This window comes from Topomyia yanbarensis, chromosome 1, assembly GCF_030247195.1.
Source record: "Topomyia yanbarensis strain Yona2022 chromosome 1, ASM3024719v1, whole genome shotgun sequence".
NCBI classification, from domain to species: domain Eukaryota; kingdom Metazoa; phylum Arthropoda; class Insecta; order Diptera; family Culicidae; genus Topomyia; species Topomyia yanbarensis.
The window spans coordinates 168,072,720-168,098,658 of NC_080670.1; the positions used below are offsets into that span (position 1 = coordinate 168,072,720).

The 25,939-nt window shown below is 39.8% G+C and overlaps 3 protein-coding genes across 5 annotated transcripts in view; 1 reads left to right on the plus strand and 2 right to left on the minus strand.

The window, feature by feature from the left end:
- Positions 1–3,169: 3,169 nt before the first annotated feature.
- LOC131680646 (uncharacterized) lies at positions 3,170–4,984 on the minus strand. The gene is made up of 4 exons (XM_058961363.1): positions 4,874–4,984; positions 3,642–4,814; positions 3,439–3,582; positions 3,170–3,378 (listed from the first exon to the last, which is right to left on the minus strand). The coding sequence occupies exons 1-4, from the start codon at positions 4,898–4,900 to the stop codon at positions 3,211–3,213; spliced, it is 1,512 nt and encodes a 503-aa protein (XP_058817346.1). The 5' UTR covers positions 4,901–4,984; the 3' UTR covers positions 3,170–3,210.
- Positions 4,985–8,715: 3,731 nt separating this feature from the next.
- The window catches only part of LOC131680665 (uncharacterized), a 46,810-nt gene continuing 29,586 nt past the window's right edge, over positions 8,716–25,939 (minus strand). The window contains exons 1-4 of one of the 3 annotated variants that reach the window (XM_058961386.1): positions 10,352–10,464; positions 9,760–9,928; positions 9,389–9,697; positions 8,716–9,187 (exon numbers count right to left, since the gene is read on the minus strand). In XM_058961386.1, coding sequence (XP_058817369.1) covers positions 8,741–9,187; positions 9,389–9,697; positions 9,760–9,921 — 918 coding nt within the window. In that variant the 5' untranslated portion in view covers positions 9,922–9,928; positions 10,352–10,464 and the 3' untranslated portion in view covers positions 8,716–8,740. Of the gene's footprint in view, positions 9,188–9,388; positions 9,698–9,759; positions 9,929–10,016; positions 10,115–10,351; positions 10,465–25,939 lie in introns of those variants that run through there. The other 2 variants (XM_058961392.1, XM_058961380.1) reach the window with 2 other exon arrangements.
- On the plus strand, positions 10,964–11,609 carry LOC131680687 (peritrophin-1-like). The gene is made up of 2 exons (XM_058961399.1): positions 10,964–11,067; positions 11,133–11,609. Exons 1-2 carry the CDS (start codon positions 11,061–11,063, stop codon positions 11,567–11,569), a joined length of 444 nt encoding a protein of 147 aa, XP_058817382.1. The 5' UTR covers positions 10,964–11,060; the 3' UTR covers positions 11,570–11,609.

The following is a 25,939-nucleotide window of genomic DNA, read 5'->3' on the forward strand; positions in this document are numbered from 1 at the left end:
CACCACGATTGAGCGGTAAGTCTGCACAAATTTCTCCCTTTCCTCATGCAGTTTACTTTGCTTTGCGTTTGTGGGTCAGCTGGCCTTTCTTTCAAGATCACAATACGCCACCTGAAATTAAATCACCGTGACGATCAATGGACAATACCGTTACATTTGTATGGTCATCTACGTTTTTTTGTGGACACACTAAGACTGATTGTGGGAATTCTAGAATCTGGCTAATCGAATCATCACTTGCTGATTAATATTTATCTTTCCATTTCGATGCGAGCATATTTCTTGAGCGTTTTTTCAAAACGTCATATCTGCAATGAGTTACTCTCTTTGTTTACTTTCTTTTCTGTTAATAATTCGGTCACTTTAACATTTATCCCTCAACTCTTTGCATAATATGCTAGTTAAAACCACCGTCTTTCGATCTGTACTGTAAAATAAGTGAAAAGTGTTATAGTGACGCCGTAAAAATCGAAAGAGAAAGTAAACAAAGAGAGTAACTCATTGCAGATATGACGTTTTGAAAAAACGCTCAAGATTTATCGTTTCAAATACCAGATAGGATGAACTTGGCGTCCGCCTCGATCCAATATACTGGAAATCGGATACTGAGGTTACAGACACACCTATGGATGTGTGTGCATATAAACTAGGCATGTTTCCGCAATGTTCATCCTAGAAAAAAACCCACCTCGAACGTCTTGGGGGGTTACATGTTCTGAGGTTTAACTGAAAAACCCGTGACTTTCGTAAACCGGCAATATGTTTTTCGGTTTTCTCATCATAAAAACACACTACATACTTAAATTTTTTGAAGCGAAGCAAAAATTTTGGCAGTGGACGGTTAAAATGCCCTTTCACTTTTGGTCAAAGGTCTGGTTCTAGCGCCTTACGATGCAACAACACTGCGGGACAAGAGCTAAAGAAAAACTTGTCGCTTGCAAATCTACAACCGTAGCAAAAATCAAATAGAAAACCAACCTTAACCACTTAAGCTTCCGCGTGAGCTTACGTTAAGTGCACTCCTATTGAATGAAGTGTATTGTTTCGGTCCTCTGGGCGCTGAACAAAAACGATCGCTGTTGACAGACGGGCGTCAAGTTGAATACTTGAGTAAATTTACCTGCCTAGAGCCCATCTCGAGACAATGCGCGCAAAAAAAACTCGCTGAACAGGTTGAATGGATTAGTTGGATCGAGACCATAGTTGTTGGTTACCGGCTGGGACTTACCGGCTATGGAGTCTTGTACAATTTGGTGATTATTGGGATTGTATTAAAAAGGTGAACTGAAATTCGAATAAATAGTGTTGTATTGTTTCGTTTGTTACAGAAGCAATTATGGTATAATTCCGGTAGATGTCTTTCATACAGTGTGAAATGGCCATTTAAAAATACAGTGCCCGAAATTCCTTTTGAGAAATCCAACCACGTGTCGGTGGAATGAAGGGGTGATGAGTTTATTAAAACTAAGACATTGGTCTGCAGAATGGTTGAATAGCTTTTGATAGGAACTAAAAACCTTTCACGCTATACAGAATCCAGTATAACATCACTCAATGATCTACATAAATGGCAACAAATCAAGAGTGCTGATTCAAATGGTCCTTAGTGACAAATGTAAACAAACTGAGTTATTTGCAGCGCAGCACGTGATTACAACATAGCTAACGAATACCGAAAATCCGGATTCATTATACCCAGTATTTATCAAAATAACAAGCATTATATAAAAAGTCGCAAAGTTTTCATGATCATATTTTGAAATTTTGCACTTGAGACCTTTTAAATTGAAAGGACCTATGCGTGAAACATTTCAAAACCTCTGCAACTGCTCATAGGCGCCATGCAAAAACGACGCATGATTCATTTCATTCTATGTTTTTCCCACTGCACATAGGTACCTAGTAAAAACGTCCTAAGCATCAAAATAAAAGAAATTATTTTCTTCTGTTCATGCGACTTATTTTCGAAGTTGAATTAAGAAAGTATAATAAATTAATTGATAATTGGAAAGCTTAGTTATTCTAAAGTAACATGCCATTCGTTGGTTTTAACCACTTTCAGCCAATGGTTTGTTAATATAAACTAAAGTTTCCCGCAATTTTTTTCTGCAAGACTTCTGTTAAATCTAGTGCAACTATTTACCATAGTAATGAAGAACATTCGTATTCCGGTGCTCATTTTGTCGAAAACTTTGAAGATATTCAATATTCGTCGTAAGAGCTACCTTTGCTGAAAAAAACCTTATGTGCAGCGTCGTATGTTTCTTAGGTCCGAAAAAAAGACCTATGTGAAAGGTCCTATAATTTTCAAAAGGACGCATCATTTTAAAGCGCTTAAAAACTACGTTAGCACTAAACATTTCATGTTTTTAGTATTATTTACATGAAGAGCATAGTCCATAGACTATATTGGCATAATTGTTTCATCAAAACACATATTTGTTCTCTAATAGGGATTTGTTTTAGGTCCATGAAACTTCAGCCTCGTTTTTCTCAGTTCGAGCTCAATGTCACTTAGGACCTTTTGAATAAGTACTCTTGAAATGATCTATCACCCAATCAAAAAAGTCCTGGTTCACGCAATGACAATCCTACTCTTCTCTGTACAAAAAAATATCGAATATGTTTATTTTATACCACGTTGATCGATCTGTGAAGTGGAGACACTCATGAATGTTTTATATTCAATACGCCTTTCGATAGGCTAATGAAACATTTTTTAACTATACCGTAGAAGTGTTACATAGCGTTACTTTTCGAGCCCCAGCTCGACCGGAATGATATTTACTAACGCTCGTTATTTAAGCACTATTTGCACCTATCCGATCCGTTTTATTGACGGTCCAGTACCGTGCACGGAAGAGTGTAAATGCACGCATAGGAAGTGTATGAAAGAACGTGACAGTGCACGGTACAGGACCGTCACTGAACCGGATCGAAAAGGTATGAGTTTGGTTTTACCGTTGCTGATCAGCTGAGGCTTGGAACGTATCGCCATGTAACATGACTTGTTTTGCCTATTAGCGCGCACATCAAGTCGGCGGTCAGAAAAGCAACGCTTTGTAACGCTACTTTGGTCAATGGCTTGCAGATTAACTGCCCTGTAAGAATTTTTTTTTCGTTAGCTTGATTCATTATTATATTTTAAGGAACAATCATATATCTCTTTCAATGTATTTCTAGAATGTTTAACGTACAATCTACGACAGCTTAAATCCATTTTTCTATAAAAGGTACCGCCCTAATAACAAAATCACATTGTGGCATAATCCTGCGTAGTTCTTCTAAACACAAAGGCGAATCCTTGTGTTCCAACAACTCCAATCTAATTAGCGATGGAAAAAGCCTCAGTAGACCACGCAGTTGGAAGTTGCTCAGCTAGGATACAAAAAAAAATCATCTGAAATTTCTGAACCGCTGTATTAAAGCTAAACTTACCGGAACATTTACCGCAAACACTCGAATACCCGGTATAGTCGCAGACCGACTCCAAGGCATAAGAGTGTGGTAAACAATTCTCAGTTCTTTCAAATTGGGTAAAAGATTAAGTTGACTTAAGAGATGGGAAGGAAAGTCAGAGCCCTGAAACAATAGCTTTATGTGAAGATTTCTATGTTATCGTATACGATCATTATACTTACACCCTCGAACAGCATTAACTTTTCTAACCTCCGTAATTTTGATCGAAATAAGGCCTGCAGAACAACCTTATCGTAGTATTCTTCACATATTTTATTGTAGTGTATCAGCTGCAACGCGGTTAACTTTGGCATAATACTATCCAACTGAATGAAGAACTGATTTGCGTTCGCTAAATCCGGTGCATACAGTTCCAAGTTCTTGAGACCTGGTAAACATAAATCTTCACTTTTTCCGTAGTAATGATCGAAAAACGTTTCTGATATTGTCAAGCTCTCTAGTTTGATAAACTGCTGTATAATTGTTAGTAACTGCCACCCATCATCGTGTTCGTAAACTAAGAGCGCTTTCAGGTGCGGGCAGCATCTAGCTATGACTTCTAAAACAGGTAATGGAACGTTCAATTCGAGTCTAAGTGCAGTTAATTTAGAACATTTCGGAAAGAAATGTATGGCATATGGAACTGTTACATCATCTGGAGGGAGTAGATCACAGTCACGTCTTATTAGAAAAAGTTCCTGCAGCTTATCCGGCTTCAACGCCCAAAGCTGTCTGAAATTATTTTTGGTTTCTGTACGGATACTAAGAGTTTGTAGCTTTTCATTCAACGTCTTGATCGCTTCCCAGGGATGCTTCCCACAGAACTCAACATCGACGTGCTTCACGTTGGGCGCCAGTTTGACCAAATCGAACTCAACAGTGTCCATAACGCCAACCGGCAAGGTTACATCCTCTAACTGCCGCAGAACCGGTATTTCAAACAAGTTCATTGATTCAGAATCAGATAATTGATCTTTGTCATATACCTGCAGCTCTTTCAGCGTAGGAGTCTTCCTTAGAAACGCTAAGAGAACATGTAAATCAATCGGGGTATCATCCACACACCAATCTATCGTCAGTCGCTCCAGAAACTCGCCAAATCTGGAAAATATTTCAAACAAACACTGCAGCTGGAGTTGATCAAGCGTACGATCGAAGTCCACGCGTACATTCCGATACCGCCTGTGGCTGTTTTCCAGCTCCGGGAGAGACTCTCCACAAGTGGAAGTTCTGATGACTAGTACGACATCCTGCAAACAGGGCCACGAAAGGGCCGTTAGTGCCCATTCGCGACAGGCCGTCGAGGCAACGAGGCGATCTCGTACTGGGAGATACTGGAAGATCACCTGTAGGATCTACGGTGGGATTGAACGTGTATGAAGGGTAAAATGAAATAATATTTAATCTCACTTACCTCCACCGGTAGATTGTTTACACTCATCGTTAAGTCGATCGGATAGTTTTGGCAGATCAGTTTGTTTTATGTTTGCGCGCGCGCGTTAGTGGTTTTTTGCTAAGAGGTTTTTTGCAAAGACGATAGTACAATATATAAAGACCCGCGGCGAGCAAGGTTTCCACATTGAAATCTGTATTTTTTTCTTAAAATCTGAATCTGAAAATCTGTATCTCGGGAGAAAAATTCGTTATCGAAAATCTGTATTCAAAAATTAACTAGAAGCTTTCGAAAAAACTATATTTTGAGAATAAAAAATCAATTGTGATAACCGATCACAAATATAACAATCGGATTTATTCTATTCTTTACTGGAGAACAAATAATATATAAATTTGGCGTTTTGTTCCGCGCCTTAGAGATTGCTTAAGGTCTGAACAGCATCGAATGCTTTTTAAGTGTGATTCGAAATTCCAATAGACCTGCCGATTGTCCGGAATTTTCATTCAAAGTGAATTTTGACTGTTGGCTTATACGCCGTAATCATGTGCCCAGGGAAGCTACTTGGGGTTTTTGATGTTTCTACTCTGCTTTACTTCGTAGTCATCGTAGTGCTGAGGACTCCTTGCACTCTACCTGCTAAACTGCCGTGATACGCATAACAGTCCCACCTGCATAGGAAACCCATAGCAAATGGGACTGTTATGCGGATCACGGCAGTAAAGCCCCAAAATTTTTTTTATAACTGGCGAAAACCTGGGGAAAATCTCGCCAGAGACGTCCAAGCGAGAGAAAACAGGGCAGGTATCTTTTTGACTGTGCTGGGTTTTTACTAGCCTGGGTTGTTATCCGGCATTCCCGCAACGTGCCCTGCCCATCGTATCCTTCCGGCTTTGATCACCTTCTGGATACTCGGTTCGCCGTACAGCCTGGCGAGCTCGTGGTTCATCCTTCGCCTCCACACACCGTTCTCCAGCATGTCACCAAAGAGAGCCCTAAGTACACGGCACTCGAAAACTCCGAGTGGCCCTCCTTGAGCATGGTCCAGAGGACCACCGGTCTTATCAGCGTTCTGTACATGGTACATTGAGTGCGCGGGTGAATTTTTATGATCGCAATTTCTTTTGGAGCCCATAGTGATGCTGCGTCTTCGGATTTCTCAACTGTTGAAATTATCAGCCGTTAGCAGAAATCCGAGGTATACGAATTTCTCCACTACCTCGAATACATCTCCGTCGATCCTAACACTGCTTTCTAGGCGAGATCTTTCCCGTTTGGTCCCTCCTATCAGCATGTACTTTGTTTTAGGCGCGTTAACCACCAATCCAACTTTTGCTGCCGGGGAAGTCGCGTTCGTTCATAATTTTCCATAGTTCTGTGTGGTTGATGCAATCGAATGCCGCCTCGAAATCAACGAACTGGTGGTGCGTTGGGACCTAGTATTCACGGCATTTCTGGAGGATTTGCCGCACGCTGAAGATCTGGTCTGTTGTCGAGCGCTCGTTGATAAAACCGGCCTGACTTCCCACGAACTCATAAGTAATAGGTGTCGGAAGATAATCTATGATGGCACTTTGTTGGCGGTATTCAGGATGGTAATCGCTCTATTGTTGTCACCTTCCAGCTTATCACTCTTCTTATAGATGGGGCAAATAACACACAGCGCCTCCGGTAGCTGTTCGGATTCCCAGATTCTGACTATCAGTGCGTGCAGACAAATGGCCAGCCTTTCATGGCCCATTTTGATGAGTTCAGCTCCAATACCATCCTTACCAGCTGCTTTATTGTTCTTGAGCTGTTGAATGGCATCTTTAACTTCCTCTAGTGTGGGAATAGGCTGGTTTGCATCGTCAGCCGTACTGACGTAGTATTCTACTCCGCTGCCTTTGTCTTCTGCATCCGTTTTTTCATTGCCATTAAAGTGATCAAAGTAGTGTTGCTTCCGCCTTTCAGTCACCTCTCATAGGGACCCCGTACACGAGTCGTTAGTAATGTCATTACTGAGCAGTAATGTCACTTTTAATGAACGTGTAAGGCGAGTAATGTAGGAATTCCCATACAATTCCAGTAATGACACTACTTAGTAATGACACTTTTATTGCGCGTATAAGGGTCCCTATACATCCGTCAGAATGCTTCTATTCTTATCTATACACATTTTGACTCGCGGCAAGAAGCCTTTGCGGGATGCGTTGAGCTTCTGATAGAATTTTCGGGTTTCTTGAAAGCGGTACAACTGTTCCATTTCCTCACACTCTGGTTTTTCCAGACGGCCTTTTTTTCTTCTCAGATAGGCGGGTCTGTTGCTTCCGCTTCAGTCGGTATCGCTCTACGTTCAGCCGCATTCCATGGTGCATGCTCGCGCTGCGTCCTTCTCTTCTAAAATCCCGTCGAGCCAGTCTCTCCGTTGACTTCGTTTCACATACCCGACGACGCTTTCAGCTGTGTTGTTTATGGCTGCTTTGATAATGTGCCAGCCCCATCGGGCTATGTACGTTAATTATACTAAAGTTAAAAAACCGACCCTTGATCCTCTACCTGCACATTCTTGCATTGATTGGCCACCACACGATCACGCGCTTCTGCATTTTGCCCATCACGAGCTGCTCCCAGCTCGTGTGTATTGCCGCAACTCTGGTAGATGGTGCAGTTACCTCTAAACGTTTGCACCATTGATCCTTTCTAGCAAACCTCCTGCAACGCTACTATGACGAACTCGCGATCCTTTAATGCATCAGAAAGTGTGCGGGAGCTTCCGATGATGCTGAGAGTCCTGCAGTTCCACGTCCCGAGTTTCTAATCGGTAGTTCTTATTCTTTGTCTTGGTCTTCGCCGATTGTGCAGGTCCGTATAATCTCATTGATTGTTCGTTGTTTTATGACTGATCCCCTAACATGGGGAACAGACGCTGATGTGGGCCGCTTCTAACCTGGAGAACAGACGCTCCGCTCCAGATTTGCCGAAGCAAAACCTCTCCCCCCATTCCCTGTCTGCGTACGACCATACCGTACCACGGCCAGTATCGTGCGGAGGTAGGGATAGGAGTTGTATGGGCGTAAGCTAAGGACCACGCGTGGGATCTATTTTATTCATTCAGATACGCAATACCCAGCCATTAGCCAATCAATCGCGTAAGGCCGGAATTCCTATTTATTATGCGTGTAAGGGCTCATGATGAACTAGTCGAACATACGCGTATTGCTCTGGGATATAAAAATTGGACTCGAACCGCACTGAACCTAACGTTCTTCCAATTAATACTTCTCATTAGGTATCCACGTGCAATAATTTTCAATACATGGGAGCTGGGACGGGACGTGCGGATACGAAAAAGCCTAATGTCAAATGCAGCCAGGAGAAGCTGTCAAATGCAGCCAGTCCATTTAAAATATGTAAGACAGAAAGAGTGGCTATTAGAGACGCAAGATAAAATGAATAGAAAAAAGAAAACACCCCGGTCCCGTTCCAGCCTGGGAATAACAACTAAACAACAAGTGATCAATCTAATGCTTATCATACAGATTATCTCTGACTTCAGACCAGTGGACATGATCGTATAACACGCTGAGTTGAAGGTCACATTTTTCGTTGGGATGTACAATAACATCTTAACCTATCCCGATCGAAACCAGCCTAAAAATATGCTTCGCGTACTACGGTCATCACGCAGTATTAAAGTTGCTTGAAATCGAATATAATTGCAGGACTGTTTCATTCAATTAGTGCGGAAACTTGTTTTGGTAACCCATCAAATACTGCGTGGGCCAATTATTGGTAACATGTTTTCAACTCATCTTTCTATCTATTTTGGCTGTGAAGGCGAGAATGATGTGATAAGTTTCAGAATTCGAAACTGACTGGAATGAATAGCTAGCATTCTTTTTTTTATTATCGTACTTTGGTAGGAATTTTCGGAGCTTTCCGCAGCTTGTCCAGACCGAAGGCAGCCAGTTGCGCGATGTTGTTGGAACATAGCTCGAGCAAACTGCGCCGCACGCTGACTTGCACGATCGATTGTTCCGATTCGATACCCCTTAGGATTCGTTGAGCAAGCTCACGATCGGTCAGGTTAAGGTTGAACGTTAATTTCGTGCCTGCTGGTGGTGGTGGATGTTGCTGCTGCTGATGGAGAAGATCGCAGAAAATGGTCGAAAGTTGAATGCTTTCTGGGCCGCTGATCGAGGCAGTCTGCGTCGACAGTGAAATGCTTTTTACGAGATCATGATATTGAGACTCACTGTCTAGAAGAGCTTTGGTGCTCTGGAGCGTTTTTCTAATAGAAACAATTTTTCCGCCGCCATGGTGGAGCATTGCAGGAACGAAATTAGTCAAAATCTAGAAAAGATCTAAATGAATTATTGTACCACAGGGAAGATAAATATAGCTTACAATAGGAAAACTCAGAGCAAGAGAACATCGAAGAGAAAATCAATATTTTATGGCAAAGAGTCTAATGTTATCGATTGGCAACAGAAACATATCTGAATTCTAAATGAACTCAACGTTGTTTTCTTTCAACGAGTTTTTCCAGCTTACATTGACGAATCCTAGGATATCTGACGAAGATTGACAGACGAAATGTTCCGCTTGTTGCGGGGTACGTCCAACACCTACGGAAGAGTCCTGATGAATCACAATATCGATGTGATCAAATTCCTTCTCAATGATGATTGCCAGATCAGTAACCTGCTGCCTATTGGATAGATCACAGTAAAACATCTGTAACGAGCCATGCTGTCGGATCGTTTCCTGGTTTGAGCCCGATACAAGCACCACTCGACAATCGTACTTTTCGATTAGTTCCTCACACAGGGCCTGCGATAATGATGCGGTTCCGTTGGTGATCTACAGCAAATAGACACTTCAAACAGTGGATCAAATATTTGATTTTGTCAAGCGAAACTCACCAAAACTGTTCGTTTGTGTAGCGGCGCTTTTCGTGGGGACATTCTTTCAACGAAAAGTGATGACAACGAGAGGAGAATAGCGATCGCCAGCAGATGGATTTCGATCCAAAACCACAAGGAGACGAATATTGCATCGCTGGGGGTAAAGTTGGTTGAGTGCATGCCGTATCTGAAATGAATGAAATGGAATAGAAAATGTATTTTAATTACGATCTCTTTTAAAGCAGTTTGTGAGGCTTTCATAATTAATGTTATACACTTAATATAGGCATCGATTAATTCAGTTCGCGTGTTAAGCAGAAATAACGGTGTTTATAGCCGATTGTTGTCAGTGGAGGTGGACCCAGTTGTGTTGAACAAAGTGGACTACAGCCAGTGGAATAACATACAAGCACTTAGTAGAATGTCTTCAGCCTAAATGTTTGTAATATTATATCCAGCGTATTTTATTTCGAATTGATCTAAATGAAAACTACTTCAAGAGCACGTATAGACACAAAAATTAAATTCAAAGTTAAAACTAAAACTTCTTGTCATCAGAAAACCAAAACCGATTTCCAAAAATAAATAAGTAAAACTTCATTATTATTACCTGAAAGCTTTTGGCACAAGAAACAATCTTTTCCAAAGAGAGTGATAACTAAATCGAAATTGACTTGCCTACCTCCCAGTACCTCCCTAATGTTTAAACCACGTGTTCTCCCGTCTGTCATTTGACAGTACTCGCTACACGTTAAACGGGTAATACACATTTTTTACGCACTAAGAGAATATCACTGAGATTCTCTCTGTTATTATCAATTTCTTAGTTCAACTTCTTCTAATCGCATTCTTTCATATTGTTATACTTTGATGATACGGAAAAGTGGAATGATTTTTTTCACTACCGTTTCCACGAATGCAAAAAAAAGAAAAGTAGTATTTTTTTAATTCTCAATATATTTTTATGATATATATCTTTGTACTGATAAATGCAGGATTCAGTCATTATTTATCTGATGCACATAAATATTGAACTACGCATCTCGCCCTTTTTACCCCACCATACTACAGAATGATTCAGTTATTCTCCGGTTACAGACGTTCGTTGCCCCAAACCCTCCGTGGGAAATTAATCCACCTGCCGTCTTATCGGTCCAAATCGCAGGCTTATCGCAAACAGGCGAGCAACCTGTATTGGTGCAAGTTAAATTTGTTTTGCATATATAAATAACTCGAAAGATGGCAACTAATCCTGTATTCCACCCGAAACATTCGATTCGGGTCTTTCCAGCGCGTTGTGAAACTTGTGTGTCCCAGCAATGATAAGTAAGTGATAAGAATCCGCCACAACAGATCGGCCGAAGTTGATTACTCATTTCTCCCGCTTTCAGAACATCTACTACCGTTGCTACTATGCGCGGGATTGGCAGCGGCCACCATCAGCAGCTTTTGTCCGGCCGAGGGAATCCGAAGGTTTTCGCTGCCACGGTTGACTACCCGGTTCGTGCAGTGTACCGATGGAATACCAACCCTGAACGAATGTGAACCAGGAACCGTGTTTGATAGCAGACTGGAATTGTGCGCCGTCCCGGTGGTGGAGACCGCAGCGGCTGCGACTGACGACAGTAGCGGCCGAATCGTCGAATGTCCGGACGACTATGATCCGGAACGGGCGACCTATATTCGTCATCCGACGCTGTGTGATGTGTATTTTATTTGCGTAGGAGGAATAGCGCATCAGCAGAACTGTCCACCGGGGACCTATTTCAATTCGGAACTGAAGGTTTGTGATCTGCCGGAGAAGGTCGATTGTGCGATTCATAATTAAATGGTGTCTGTTACTGATTTTTTTATTTATACATGATTAACTTTTTGAAGTAATTATTTTTGTCTTGTAATCCCACTAATAATGAGTATGTACAAAGTTCATGTATAAACAGTCCATTTACGGATCACGTTTACATGTCAAATTGTCCACTGTGCCAAAAAGGCTAAAAATAATCAGTGTTGAGGCAACCGTACAACTTTTGAATTTGCTCACGGCTTTTGTCCTGAATCTTGACTATTGAAAATTTTCCGCCGTAATCTCTCCGTACACAATTAATCGGAGAACTTGAGTTTTTTATGTGGATTTTATAGATCCCGAAGTTCTCGTTTGCCTATCTTGGAAAAAAGGTAATAATTCAACGAAAAATCCTTGTTCACATTGCAAAATACACTTTTTTTAAATCATCCCTTTGGGGACTCTTAATGGATGCCTGTTTAACGATTCGTTTAACGATTCGTTGGACTCCTTCCAACGTTAGGCCGATCTACAAAAAATGAAAATTTCAAACAACTTTGTGAGCGTCTTAGTCTTACGCTAAACACACTTAAGACGGATATTGCGCACTTCCCACCAACCTGGACTCCGCATTTTCAAAGTGCGAGAGATCAAACTGCTACCGAAAACTGCGAGCTGTCAAAACGCATGTATTTCAAGTGATAGAGATGGTACTTTCATAGACAGACCAGTCGAACTAACCAAGAAACATTTAGTAGAAGAATAGTAAGTGCGCTGTGCGGTTAGAATCCAGTTTTTAGTGCCACAAGCAATATCTTCCTTTTTACTTCACTATTTGATATTAAAATGTACTTGTACTTCACCATCAGAACAAACTACAGTCGTGATTCGCTGGTTAGACACTCTTTAACTGGATCGCTTTTTAGTTGGACCTCCGCTAGTTGGACCATTGTCCAACTAAAAAGCATTTGAACGTTAAAATCTCATGACAAATTTACTTTCTCAATCTATCTAACGATCTTTTACACTACTAATGTCTTCTTTTAAGAGTGTTTTACATTTGTCAGTCGGTCCAACTAGCGAATCAAATTCGTTAGTTGGACAGAGGCTGTGGCCCAACCAGCGAATCACGACTGTAATATTTCGAATACGTATTTGTATCAGTCTATAGGGAATTACGGGATTGTCTTTTATACAGAAAACGGGCAGGATGTGTTTTGATGTATGAAGCTGACTAAGAACAAAGAGAATAGTTTGAAAATTTTCAAGTACTCAGCTACATTCAATTTTAATGGGTTGAATTTGAATATTATCACTAGTTAGGATGTGATTAACTGTTTATTAAACAGTATGTTCCGCTACCTTGAACGTGCTTTCGAATCCGTTTTGGAAGTAGCACAAGCCATGTGGTATATTTATATATCATGAACTGGATACACGTAATGCTTAGCAATCGACATCTGTGTTCATCTTTAATACAACATAGAGATAAAATAACTAGATGTTTGCGAATGTCCTCAAAATGGTGTGGTGTCACCACTTTTGTGGAACCTTGACGCCAATAATGGTTTATTGAGGAAACTTAATGAGCTTGGGCTTCCGACATTTGGTTTTGCTGATGATTATCATATCAAGATCACCGGTATTTGCCTTAACATACTTTTAGATTTGATGCAACAAGCCTTATGTGTTCTGTTTGGAGTGACAACTCGAAGTGTACAGCTTTTGTAAAAACCTGATTTCGGTACTAGAAAACCTATTGAAATTATGGTATTTTTAACACTCGTACAATTATATTATTAACCTTGCTGATCGCTCAAATATAATGTTCTTACGAAAAACGTAATGTTTATAGAATTTACGGAGAGCAACTAAAATGTGAGGACTGGTTGCATCTTTAAGTTAGTAAGTTGGCATTAAAGTTTCAATTTCATCTCTTCAGTGTGTGGTAGCCAACTTTCCCGCAAACATCGTCAAGTTACTTGTGGGGACGTTGCCTTAGACAATATGATGGGTGACTAAACTGTGAACACATAGCAAAACAAGTCTCTTTAATTTATTGGGTTGTGTAAAATAAGCAGAAATCAGGAAGAGAATAAAGGAAGAATTCGATCAAATGGAATCGGAAGAGCGCATCTTTCATCATTTCCATACACTCAATAATGCAAGTGCTTTCAGAATTAAACTCGCTATTCGTACGACTTCGAAGCGTCAGATGCAAATACATTTGTTGATACTATTTCCCAAATAATAGTTGAACGATCCTTATCTTGCAATCATATAATCATTACTGCTTTCTTCAAGAAGCCGAAAATCTCTTTCATAAGTTGGACATGTGCTTCGTGTTCTACTCGTCAGCAACTGACAGCAACTTGGAGCCGGTTAGCCGATAAAGTCAATCTGACACACGATTGGATCCAATTATATGTAAGCGCCTGAAGCAACAGGCTGGCCCCGGGTGATGTCGCAAAAGCTATGCTTCGCTGACGAGAAAGTGATTACGAACTCTTATTTTTTGGTCAAGTTGGTGTCGGTTACAGAGGAAAAAAATAACAAACACAAAATCAAATTTTCAAACCCATTTCTTCAAGCAAAATTCGGCTCTAAAAATTCCTTTGGTTAAAACATTTTTCTTCTCTTTAATTCTTGATGGTGAGTGAAAAAAACAAGAGCTAATTTTTACACGCATAAAGTAAACCATTTACTAAACAGTCAATTTTTACATATTTTTTTAGCAATCCATATCCTAAAGTATTCCTCGTCCTCAATTTCGAAATGCGTGAACAAATTTACTTAGAAAGTAGTGATAATTTTAGATTCAAAGGTACCGAATAGGTTAAGGTCTGTTACGGAAGTTTAAGGACAAAACCACAACAGGAATGCACCGCTTCAATGTTTCATTGCCTTTCAACTATTTTTTCGAGATTTGTGCTGGAGCTGTAGAACTGGGTTCTCGGAAGGGTTTCCGTCAGAGTCACTCACTACCCACTAATCCCACTGATCACTGCTTAATTGCAGCAGGTCGGGATTCTGATTATGATATTGAGTGCACGGTTTAGATGTGCGGGTGCAGGGACTTTCTGATCGCGTGGCAATGAGCGTTTACTTGTTAACGCTTGAAATCTCTTTGATCAGATTATATGTGCGACAGCGTTCACTAAATCGCCGTGGTTTTCTTGCGTTTGCGAAATCATAGGCGTAATTGTGTATAGATGATCGCAATTGTATATTCGCCTTTGTGTATCATCGCGAACGGCTCGGGCGTTTGTACGTTAACATGTTCGATCTCTTCAACTGATCCCCAATATATTTTATAATAAATTCCGAGAAGTCGACTGCGACATTCAAGCTCAATGATCCTGCTTCAGTTTACGTCGCAGAGTTAGCTGCAATTCAGTACACCCTTGGGATCATCGACACTCTGCCCACAGATCACTACTTCATCGTTTCGGACAGCCTCAGCTCTATCGAGGCTCTTCGTGCGGTGAAGCCTAAGAAGCAATTCCCGTATTTTCTGGGGAAGATACAGGAGTCCTTGTGCACGTTATCTGAAAAATCTTATCAGATTACCTTTGTTTGGGTCCCCTCTCATTGCTCTATCCCGGGCAATGAAAAGGCCGACTCATTAGCAAAGGTGGGCGCATTAAATGGTGACATATACGAAAGACCAATCTGCTTTAACGAATTTTTTAGTATTTGTCGTCAGAGGACGCTCAACAGTTGGCAAACCTCGTGGAGCAATGGGGAATTTGGACGATGGCTGCATTCGACTATCCCAAAGGTATCAACGAAGCCTGGGTTCAGAGGGATGGATGTGGGTCGGGATTTTATTCGTGTAATTTCCCGACTTATGTCCAACCACTACACCTTAGATGCGCATTTGCGGCGTATTGGGCTTGCGGGTCCGAAGAATACCATTCGCCAATCTGACCTATTGGCTGAGGCGCTAATTTGTTTCGCTGATCTCCCGTTTGCCCGAAAGTTGCAAGTTTTGCTCTTTTCTGCCGGTCACCATCTACGCCTTCTCTCCCCTGTCCTTGATACAACTGCTTCTACACCGATTTTGGAAATAAGCCCCCCTCTCCGGTTAAAAAAGTTTAAATTTGTATTACGTATTCCTAGTTTTAAGATAGTTGTAATTTTACCTCTTTGTTAAAATTATTGTCCCCCATCTTGTAAATAGAATTGTATCCCTAGTTTTAAAACACCAATCAACTGTTCTGAGCTGTGTATTTATTCGCATATTCGTGTGTGTTCTTGGACGATCGCGTCGACCCCGAATCTGATACTTAATTTTCAGTGTATGGTTCAGATGTTAGAAGAAAGTGAGTTCTCCTTTTTCACTAGAGTTCCTGCTCATGTAGCCATGGAACGTGTTGTCTAGTAGATATGACCGCCATTTTTTTAATGATCCAACTGAAAGCATGAACCTAGGCTGCTAGGGTCGTGAATAGGGGCTTCCGGGTGCAATCGGTTTGTGATCATGCGAACACGGACGTTTGTAGGTTCACTCTTGAGACCACGTTTGTAAATTTATAAGTGCCAAAACGTTCACTCAGTTACCGGGGTGCGTTTCTATTTGCGAGATCGCGGGCGTAAGTGTACGTGAATGTTCGCGAAGGACCTGAGTGTTTGTATGTTAACGTGTTTATCGCGTGTACTAGTGTGTATGTAACTACGCGTGCATAAATTCAATTTTATATATAATCGTGGGTACATTCGCATATTCGCGTGTATGGTTTAGATGCTAGAAGAGTGTGAATTTCCCAATATCATTGGAGTTTCCGGTCATGTCGCCATGGAACGTGTTGTCTAGTGATTGGTCCAACTGAAAGCACAAGTCTAGGCTGCTAGGATCGAGAGTAGAGACTTCCGGACGTGGCCGAATCATGATCGCGGTAATTCTTGAAAACGCGATTTTAAATTTATATGTTCTAAAACGCTCACTTAATTACCGAGGTGTTTATCGGCCTTATTCTGCGCGGCGTGTGACGTGAGGCGACTAAATTCGTCTCATTTTACATGACTTTTTTCACCCGATTCTGAGAGTCGACTCGGGTGAGGTGAGATTTCACATTGCGGTTAAACCGGAGTCTCACTTCACCCGCAGTGACGATTCAGAATTGGATGAGAAAAGTCACGTAGAGTGAGGTGAGATTAATCGTCTCACGTCACACGCCGTGCAGAGTAGGGCTGTTAATGTTGGCGAGATCGCGAGCGTAAGCCCAGTTAAGCTCAGCCGGAAATGAATTGGAATTCTGGCTGGTTCCAGTTCGTATTCCGGCTCCAGTGACACAACCGATTCTAGTTAGAATCGGTTGTGTCACTGGAGCCCGTGTACTAACTGGAACCAGCCAGAATTCCAGTTCATTTCCGGCTGAACTTTACTGGGAGTATGTGAGGACCGTTTGTAACAAGGTTTGCGTTGTCGCGAAGATCATGAGCGTTTGCACTTTTGAAATGAGAGATTGTGAATGTGTATGAGAGAATATGCAATTTATTGTTTTTGTGAGTGTTAGTATGAATCTAATATAAAATTTAAGCAAAAAAGGAAAAAAAATAATATGCCAAATAAATATAGAAAAGATGCAAAGAGATAAAGCAGATGCGTATAAATTCACTGAAATTATTTTTGGTTTACATGAGTGGTTGGAAAGCAAACTAATAGAAGTACAACAAAAGCAGACAAAAATATAGAAGAAAAGAAGACATGTAACATACGTGCATGTGACATAACATGCATACTTGAACTCGTCTAAACACCAGCAAATGAAATTTATTTACCATTAACGACAATTGCATTCTATTAACATTTTGCCATACGGAGCTGACCGAGAATGGATGGCTCACGTGCGTTCACTTTAATTTATCCAATTCAATCTTTCCGAATGAATTGAATCGAATTCGAACCAAACGGACGGAAAAAAGTGACCAACGAATCCTAGGAAGGAAAAACTTGCATGCGAGGCAATAAATTACCCACTATGCTATCATATACGACAGTTCTGCATCCGTTCCCTGACCCAGCCGTTACAGACACTCGGACGAACACGTATACAGATAGACATACGGCAAACAAGCACATAACAATTATATACTAGTACAAAAAACTACAATTATTCCTAACTAACACTAATAAGCTTCTACTTTTAACGGTTGATCGTTAGTTTGAGCTGGCGCAAAATATGAAAAAATATAAACCATCTCGGTCGCTTCGATGCAGCACTATCGAGACATAATAACTATCTTATAGCAATTGTCTGTCAGAGGTTCTTTCAATCTGATGCACGAAATATGCTTGATGATGTGTGCATCAATACCGTTAAACCCATCAACCTAGGGATGGGATTTAATCGCCTGTCAACAATTTTGCGATTTTATCGCAAAAAAGCAGTATTTTGACTTTTTCTAAGAACGTTGCCGATTTGAAAGCGAGAACGACGGGCAAAAGAGGAAACACTGAACAAAATGCCGTAGCTCATCTTTCTCAATTGCCTTGTACGCAGCTGACTTTTATTCGATGCCAAATTCCGCACATAAGGTTGGAAAGGCTCAAATATCTATAAAACAAAAAAAAACTTCAGCTTCCGATGAGGATATTTTTTGTATTACAGTCGTGATTTGCTGGTTGCCCGAATAGAAATGTACAGTAATAAAACCATGATTTTCACTGTGACAGTACAGTAATTAAACAATAATTTACAGTAAGTTTTAGTGAAATGCTACAACACAAAAACAATAAACTTTAACGCTTTTACAGTAAAATCCAACGTAAAATAGACTTTTACAGTAAAAAAGTGTATCTTAACATTTAAAAAATCGATTTTTCTCCATACATTTTTTTTCTCGAAAACAGTAAAATTTAATGTGAATTTACTGCATCAGTTTTTTTGTTACATGAAATTTTATTGTAAATCTACAATATTGAAATAATATAAAACTATAATATTTATTGTTTTCTGGCTGTTTGTAGGGTAAATGCTATTGTAAAATTCCGGGTGGACACTTTTTAACGGGGCCGCTTTTTAGTTGGACCTACGCTAGTTGGACCCAAGACGGATACAGGTGTGCACATTTTTTTCTGTGTGTGAATGCGGTTGTCATTTTTTTTGAAGAAGCCGAAAAAACAAGAAGATATAAAGAAGAAAAGCACAAACAGATGACATAGTGGGCCTTTCTGTTGCCATAAGTTTTGTTTCGGTTCGGTCATAGGTAATTTAATTGTTAATAAGTGTTCAATCAATAGATCCGAAGTGAAGCTCGGCCTTTTCTCACTTTTTATCGTGCGCAAAAAAATCAGGATGCTCGTTCGGATGTTCATGTTTACTTCAAGGGCCCCGGCAGCCATGCTTAATTTTGCAAGTATAATACTAATACACTCAAAAGTGTCAAATGTTCCCACCTTTTTTTCCATCTTGAGTTGGACCATTGTCTAACTTAAAAGCTTCTGAACGTCAAAATCTCATGTTAAATTTACTTTGACAATCTAACGATCTTTTACACTACTAATGTATTCTTTGGAGAGTTTGACATTTGTCAATCGGTCCAACTCGAGATGCATTATAGTATAGGTGTTCACATTCGTCATGTTTGAGTGTGTTGGTTTGTTGCTAGTGAAATTAATCATGGCGGCCCAGGACCGCGAAGCACATAATCAACAAACGGACCAATCGAAATGAAGCTTGTAAGCACGTGGTAAAAATAAATATGGCGTCCGGGATCGCAAAAGAGCAAATGTTTACATCACTAACCAATTAGAATTAAGTATGGGACCACGTGCTTCTGTTTTCTTCTTCTTTGCCCGAAAAAAGTAACAGTTGATGCACACATAGAAAAAATGTGTATACCTGTATACACCTCGGGTCCAACTAGCGAGTTAAATTCGTTAGTTGGACAGAGGCTGTGGCCCAACCAGCGAATCACGACTGTATCTATATGGAAGAAATGCCACGCAAATTGACTAAAAATAATATCATCGCAAAGACCGCATAAAAGCGATAAGTGCATTTGGAATATGCTAAAATGCACAATAGTTACTTAACAAGTGACTCTGACTTGAATTTTTGGTGGACCAAGTGGCCAACAACCGGTGAACATTTTATTAGCGAAAAAATATATTTTCGGTGAATTGCTTATAACTTTTTCGTTTCAAACTTTTTAAATAATTTTTTTTCGGCGGAGAGTTAGGTATTGGTCCCGTTTATCGAATGGTATATAGAAGATAGCATGTACCTGTTTGGAATGAATTTTATGGACAAAAACAAAACAAGGTCAACAAGCGGGGACACTCCCTTGGTTTATTGCAGATGTTCTTGATTTTATCAGACTTTTGTGGAACGTGCCACATTTATGGCGATTTCGCTTCGAGATGCATTATAGTATAGGTGTTCACATTCGTCATGTCTGAGTGTGTTGGTTTGTTGCTAGTGAAATTAATCATGGCGACCCAGGACCGCGAAGCACATAATCAACAAACCGACCAATCGAAACGAAGCTTGTAAGCACGTGGAAAAAATAAGTATGGCGTCCGCGATCGCAAAAGAGCAAATGTTTACATCACCAACCAATCAGAATGAAGTATGGGACTACGTGCTTCTGTTTTCTTCTTCATTTCTTCTTTTTTGTCCGAAAAAAGTGACAGCTGATGCACACATAGAAAAAAATGTGTACACCTGTATACACCTCGATTTCGCTTGAACCCCAACCGCTGTCATTTTATACATTTTGACAGCAGTTGGGTTTAAGAACTGACTCAGTTTCGCCTCAAACAAAAACCACATTTGATTCAAAATACTTGGCAACACTGTGCATTTGTACTATACCCAGTAAACGAAAAGGCGGTTAGGCGGATTAAACTAGATGCTGTCTAGAAAGAGAAGGGAGAGGAGAGAAAAACAGCGTTTTTGGCAACGTAAACCTCGGCATTGCATGGCAATACGTCCAATGTTATAAGGATAGGCGGTGTTCGATTTGATTCGTTTTTTGACTGTAAAACCCGAATCCAATCGATCTAAAATGGAATCTCCGCAGTTCTCTTTCTAGAGTTTTTCTAATGCTGGCGATCTGTAGGCTATTGAAACTTTATTCTTGGCCGTAACTTGCCGTTTACTGTAAAAGTAGTGCGGATATCGTTCCAGTCAATACATCGAGATGTATTATAGTATAGGTATTCACGTTTTTCATGTATGTTGGTTTGTTGCTAGTGAAATTAATTATGGCGTCCGGGACCGCGGAACATATAATCAACAAACCTATCAATCGAAACAGTAAGCACGCGATAGCAATAAGTATGGCGGCCGGGACTGGAATAGGGTAAATGTTTATATCACTAACCAATCAGAAAGAAGTAAGGGACCACGTGTTTTTGTTTTCTTCGTCATTTCTTCTTGTTTGCTTGAAAAAAGTGACAGCTGACGTACACATGTATGCTTTTCGAATGATGCGCACTGGTGTAGTGGAGTACACTGGTTTTGCACTTTCGAACAGAAGTGTCAATGGAACATACCCAGTTTTCTGCACTTCTGCTCGAAAGTGCAAAAACAGTGCACTCCATTAAACCGGTGCGCATCAATCGAAAATCCCAATAGAAAAAAAATGTGGACACCTGTATCTGTTCTGTATCTACTTGCCTCACATATTTTAAACGAACTGGCTGCATTTTACGTCAAGTTTTTCGTATCCGCGAGATCCGTTCCAGATTCGCTTCCAACTTGTCTCGTTCGAGATTCAATGTGTCCTTTTTTATGAGCCCATTTTCAAACCCAAACCCTATAATTATGGCACAATGTTGATTTTTGTGTCGACTTTCTGTTAACCCTAGAACGTTGCAATGGGGTACAAATGTACCCCACGCCTTCTTTGGAGCCGTGTGAAGACTAGAATTCGGCATTTACAGACCTGGGACCCTAACCATAATTCAATTTAGGGTTCCTAGTAAGAGTAGGAAAAGGTGGATAGCCAGTTTGCTTATAGCCTTCGTGGAAGCAGGTGTCAAAGTTGGCGTTGGGTACATTTGTACCCCAGTTTACGGTTGCCGTTAGTGTTTCGTCAGGTTTCATGCTGTCAGTGGAAATGTGATTCGTGACAATACCAGTTGAAATACTGGTTGTTTTACTACGTAAATAATAATTGGTATTATATATTCGTTTTTAATCATTTATTCAATTAATTTAACTTAATTTTGAAGTAGAAAAAAAATCATTCTCATTTTTGCTGATTTTTATTGATTTACTGTTTATTTTTAAAAGTTTTTCAAAACAATGGCTCGCAAGTATAATTTGCGCACAGTATCTGCTATAATAGTAAAGTTGCGTGTTATCATTATATTACTGGTCAGAAATATTTTTTTCATCTAAATTTCCACCCCATTTTGTGGTATTTTCCAAAAACTGAGTTTTAAATTTTCACTCTTCCAAATAATTGCACTTTTTCAAAATTATCGAAATTCCATTTTATTCCGTTTCTAGACCATTCTTTCAACGTTTAGAATCATTAGATTTTTTTCAAATCGGTTGAAAATTCAAAAAGTTATGGTAATTTTTGTGAAAAAAGTCAAAACCGCGATTTTTTATTTTTTTTTGTTCAAACCAATTTATGTATCATTGATTCAATAAATCCCGTACTTTCACTCACACAGCTGTTTTTTGCAATTAAAAAACAAAGAAAATGATGTATTATACATTTCTTTTGATTGCATTTTATTTGTAAAAATTGCGGTCAAACGCGTGAAGTACATTTGTACCTCAGTGCAACGTTCTATGGAAAACGCAAGTGCAACGTTCTAGGGTTAATGAATGCAGGAAATGTATAACTGTATGGACAGAACGTTTCTCATATTTCGATGGATGATTTGGCGAATTTCAATGCATTTTTTATTATTTTGTTAATACTAAATTTTACACTAATTTAAGGATTTTCATTTTATGAAACAGACTATTTTATTGGATCGCTGTCCTTTTTCCATAGTTCATACGCATTCATTTTTATGATACAGCAGAGAAACCTCAGCAGAGGCAAACTAACAATGTTTCATATTCAGGCTAAGAGAGGTTTATGCCATCTAGCAAAGTTGTCGATTCCTTATTGATATGCCTGAGGGTGGTTTTCTAAAGTACATCCCAGACGACAAAAAGACCTTTTCATTGCAGTGTTAAAGACGGTTGCATTATTATGGACTTGCGAAATGTCTTGACTGTTCAAAACCGAACACCGACAGCCGCTTAGTAATAAAAATAAAATTTATTCTGCAAAGGCAAAGGGAGACGTAATCAACCTAAGTTGATGATTTTTCGAGTAATTTTTATATTTTTTGTAAGTGTGTGTGTGTGTTTTGATAAAATAGTAGCTCATTTCCATAAAATTCAATTCAGGCACCTAATGGTTCGAGAATATCGAGGATGACTTCGTGTCACCGAGGTCAAATCTTGAAATGAACAACAATAATTAACTATGACGCCTTGCCGTGCTCGAGGCCCATCGGGTAAATAATTGCGACGCTTCGTGGTATGCCAATTCGTAAAGAGACCTACACCAGCGATTGAGTCCATTTACCGTTTGACATCATAGTGCATAGTGTCTCTGCACCGACATGCACTGGCGTTGCTTGGCTATAGTGCCAATATGGGTTAGTGAACCAAACGAGCCCAGATGAGAGAGATGATTGGATTATTATCGACGTGGCAAGTCAGGTGTGAAAACGATTCGAGCCAGAGATTCGCAACAAGATCCGAAACGGGGTTCCGTCGATAGCAATAACCAGAACGAATTCAAATGAATTGAACAAAACAAAAAGAGTCTGTGATTGGGGGGTCTGGGTTGATTCATTGGTTGGTGCTGCTTCAAGATAGTTAGCCACCGACAAACGACGGAGAATTGGCTGAGAAAGGTGAACCGGGTCAGACAAAAGGTGACGGGGTTTTTGAACTTTTTTACCTGCCGGTATGGCGATTAAAATATTAGTTGGCTTGTGTTGCATCTGAGTGAACCAAGACACCCTCATACTGTTTGTAAACAGCAACTATTCTTTTTTGATTTTTAACTTAAGGAAAACAGTATTAAATTCAAATTTCTTTTCACTGCCATTTAATTCAACTTGCGTAAATGACGCTTCACTCCAGAGTGCCCAATGCATCGTAAATCAATCAAAGTTGACTCAAACTACACTGAATTACGCAGGAACTTGTTTGCCGTAATGGTCGATAATCCATGATATATGTGACACACGGCGGCACGCCTCCAGTTTTCACTTCTTTAGCGACAGGCTAAATGTAGCAGGTTCTTTTCGCCCGATCCATATCTTCACATATGTTGTATAGAGATGAAATATGCGCGGTATCAACTATATGCTCGGTACATTGCGCCAATAGCGATTGAGCGCTTGTATAAAACAGAAGGCATCCGCCGTTATGACCGTACATTGACTGGTACATGGCAACTGAGGTAATTCTTGTTGAATGAGGGTTACAGCAAAGAAATCTTGTTTGCTGCACTGATTTTCATCAGAATTTCAAAATTACAGTTAATTACTGCGTGCGCGAGTTAATGCCGCTACCGGTTCGGTGCAACCAGTTCGAATCGACACATGTTATGCAATTGAGAACTTTCAATTTGAGCTGGAAATTTGAACACTGTTGATTAGAAAAAGGGAACAGTTCAAGCAATTTGAGCTACACCAGTCATTTCTTGGTTTATTAATGGGAATTTGATGGATTTAAAATGGTATCCTATACCCTATTGTAATGGGGTCAAAATTCTATGTAAGTCAAGAACATTGATGGCCATGTAAAGTGTTTTCGCCAGTTCCGATAGTTTGGTACTGAAAATCCAGTATGGACAAATCATATCTGTCATGAGATTGCTGGTAGACTTAAAATACTTTTTTTATAAAAAATTAAAACGTTTTACGTACAAATTAGAACAAAAATTTAATAAAAGCTCGGCCCTTTTAAACGTCAGCTGTATGGGAAAGACTAGCAACATGTGGTTTAATGACCCAATTCGCACGGATTAGGGAGTTCTAAATAAAAACACGCAATTTCACCACATAAACACATCTGCTGGATACACAACTGACAATGTGTTAGATGGAGCCAGAATCGTAGTTCTCTTATGTGGTTTTCGTTTGAGGCGAAACTGAGTCAGTTCCTAACCCCAACTGCTGTCAAAATGTATGAACTGACAGCGGTTGGGATTAGAACCCGACTCAGTTTCAGGTTCAAGCGAAATCGCCATTATTTGTGTTCATGCCTGTAATGATTTGTTTCCTGCTGTAGTCGTAAAGGCAGCGCGCGCAAAGGTGACCTTAATTTTATGACATGTAAATCTCACATTAAAAATAAAAAGCGCGCTGCATTCCACTTGGCCCTTTTTATGGCGCGTAAATGCATTCTAATGGGTATAGTACTAATGAGTGACTAGGTTTCGGCCTAGGATAGGATCCGCCATCTGACTTCTTTTTTCGTTTCTTCTTGTATTTGGCTAATCCCTGTTGAAAATGACACACCCCTCCCGAGCAATGTTGCCAGAATATTAATTTTGTTTCCGTTGTGTCCAAAACTTAATTTGTTCAGATTAAAATATTCTATATGAACCAAGTCCATGTTTCTGGCAAAATCAAAGTTGGCATTAAACTGTAAACAATTGTTTGTGTTATATTTCATTTAAAAAATATAAAACACATCCTTAACGAAATGACCGACACTTTGTGGTCTAGATGAGCCACAGCCATAGTTTTAAATGCCATAAGCGGCTATCGATTATAGATTCATCTACACACCTAGAAAAAATAGTGTAAATTTACGTCTCCTGACCATGACATATACGAGCATCAAAAATGACTTAGTTTTACGTTTGATTTTAATTTTACATGACGTGTAATTTCGTAAATCATGTAATTTTACTCCACATACAGCGTTTGTTCTGAATGGTAGGAAGTGTAATTTTATGTCACTGCGCATGTAAAGTATATCTTTCATGTAAAACTAAATGGAACACCGTAATGTTCTGTCATTTCGTAAATTACGGTTTGTTGAATTGTGTCATGTTTGCAATTACGTCAACGATAAAATTCACATTTTTTTGGTGTGTAGGGTAGGGAGAATGTAGACCTAAAATAAATAGTAATTGTTTATTGTATCTTCAAGCAAAGATACAAACTTACTGTCTCACGAAAAAAAAATGTTTTCATTTAGTTCATCGCACATGGAAGTATTTTCTATATGTTTCTATTTTCACGTTTTCAGTACATTATACTTCGACTGTCGAACTTCCTCTTCCGATTTTTCTTCGTTTCTCCAGACTTCAATCGAAATAATAGGAAACGGTTCATTAGTTTTACTCTGAATTCGTCGCAGTGGAACATATCTTCTGGAAGGACTAATAATTCATTCATTATCCTAGATTTTATGTCAGTAACTT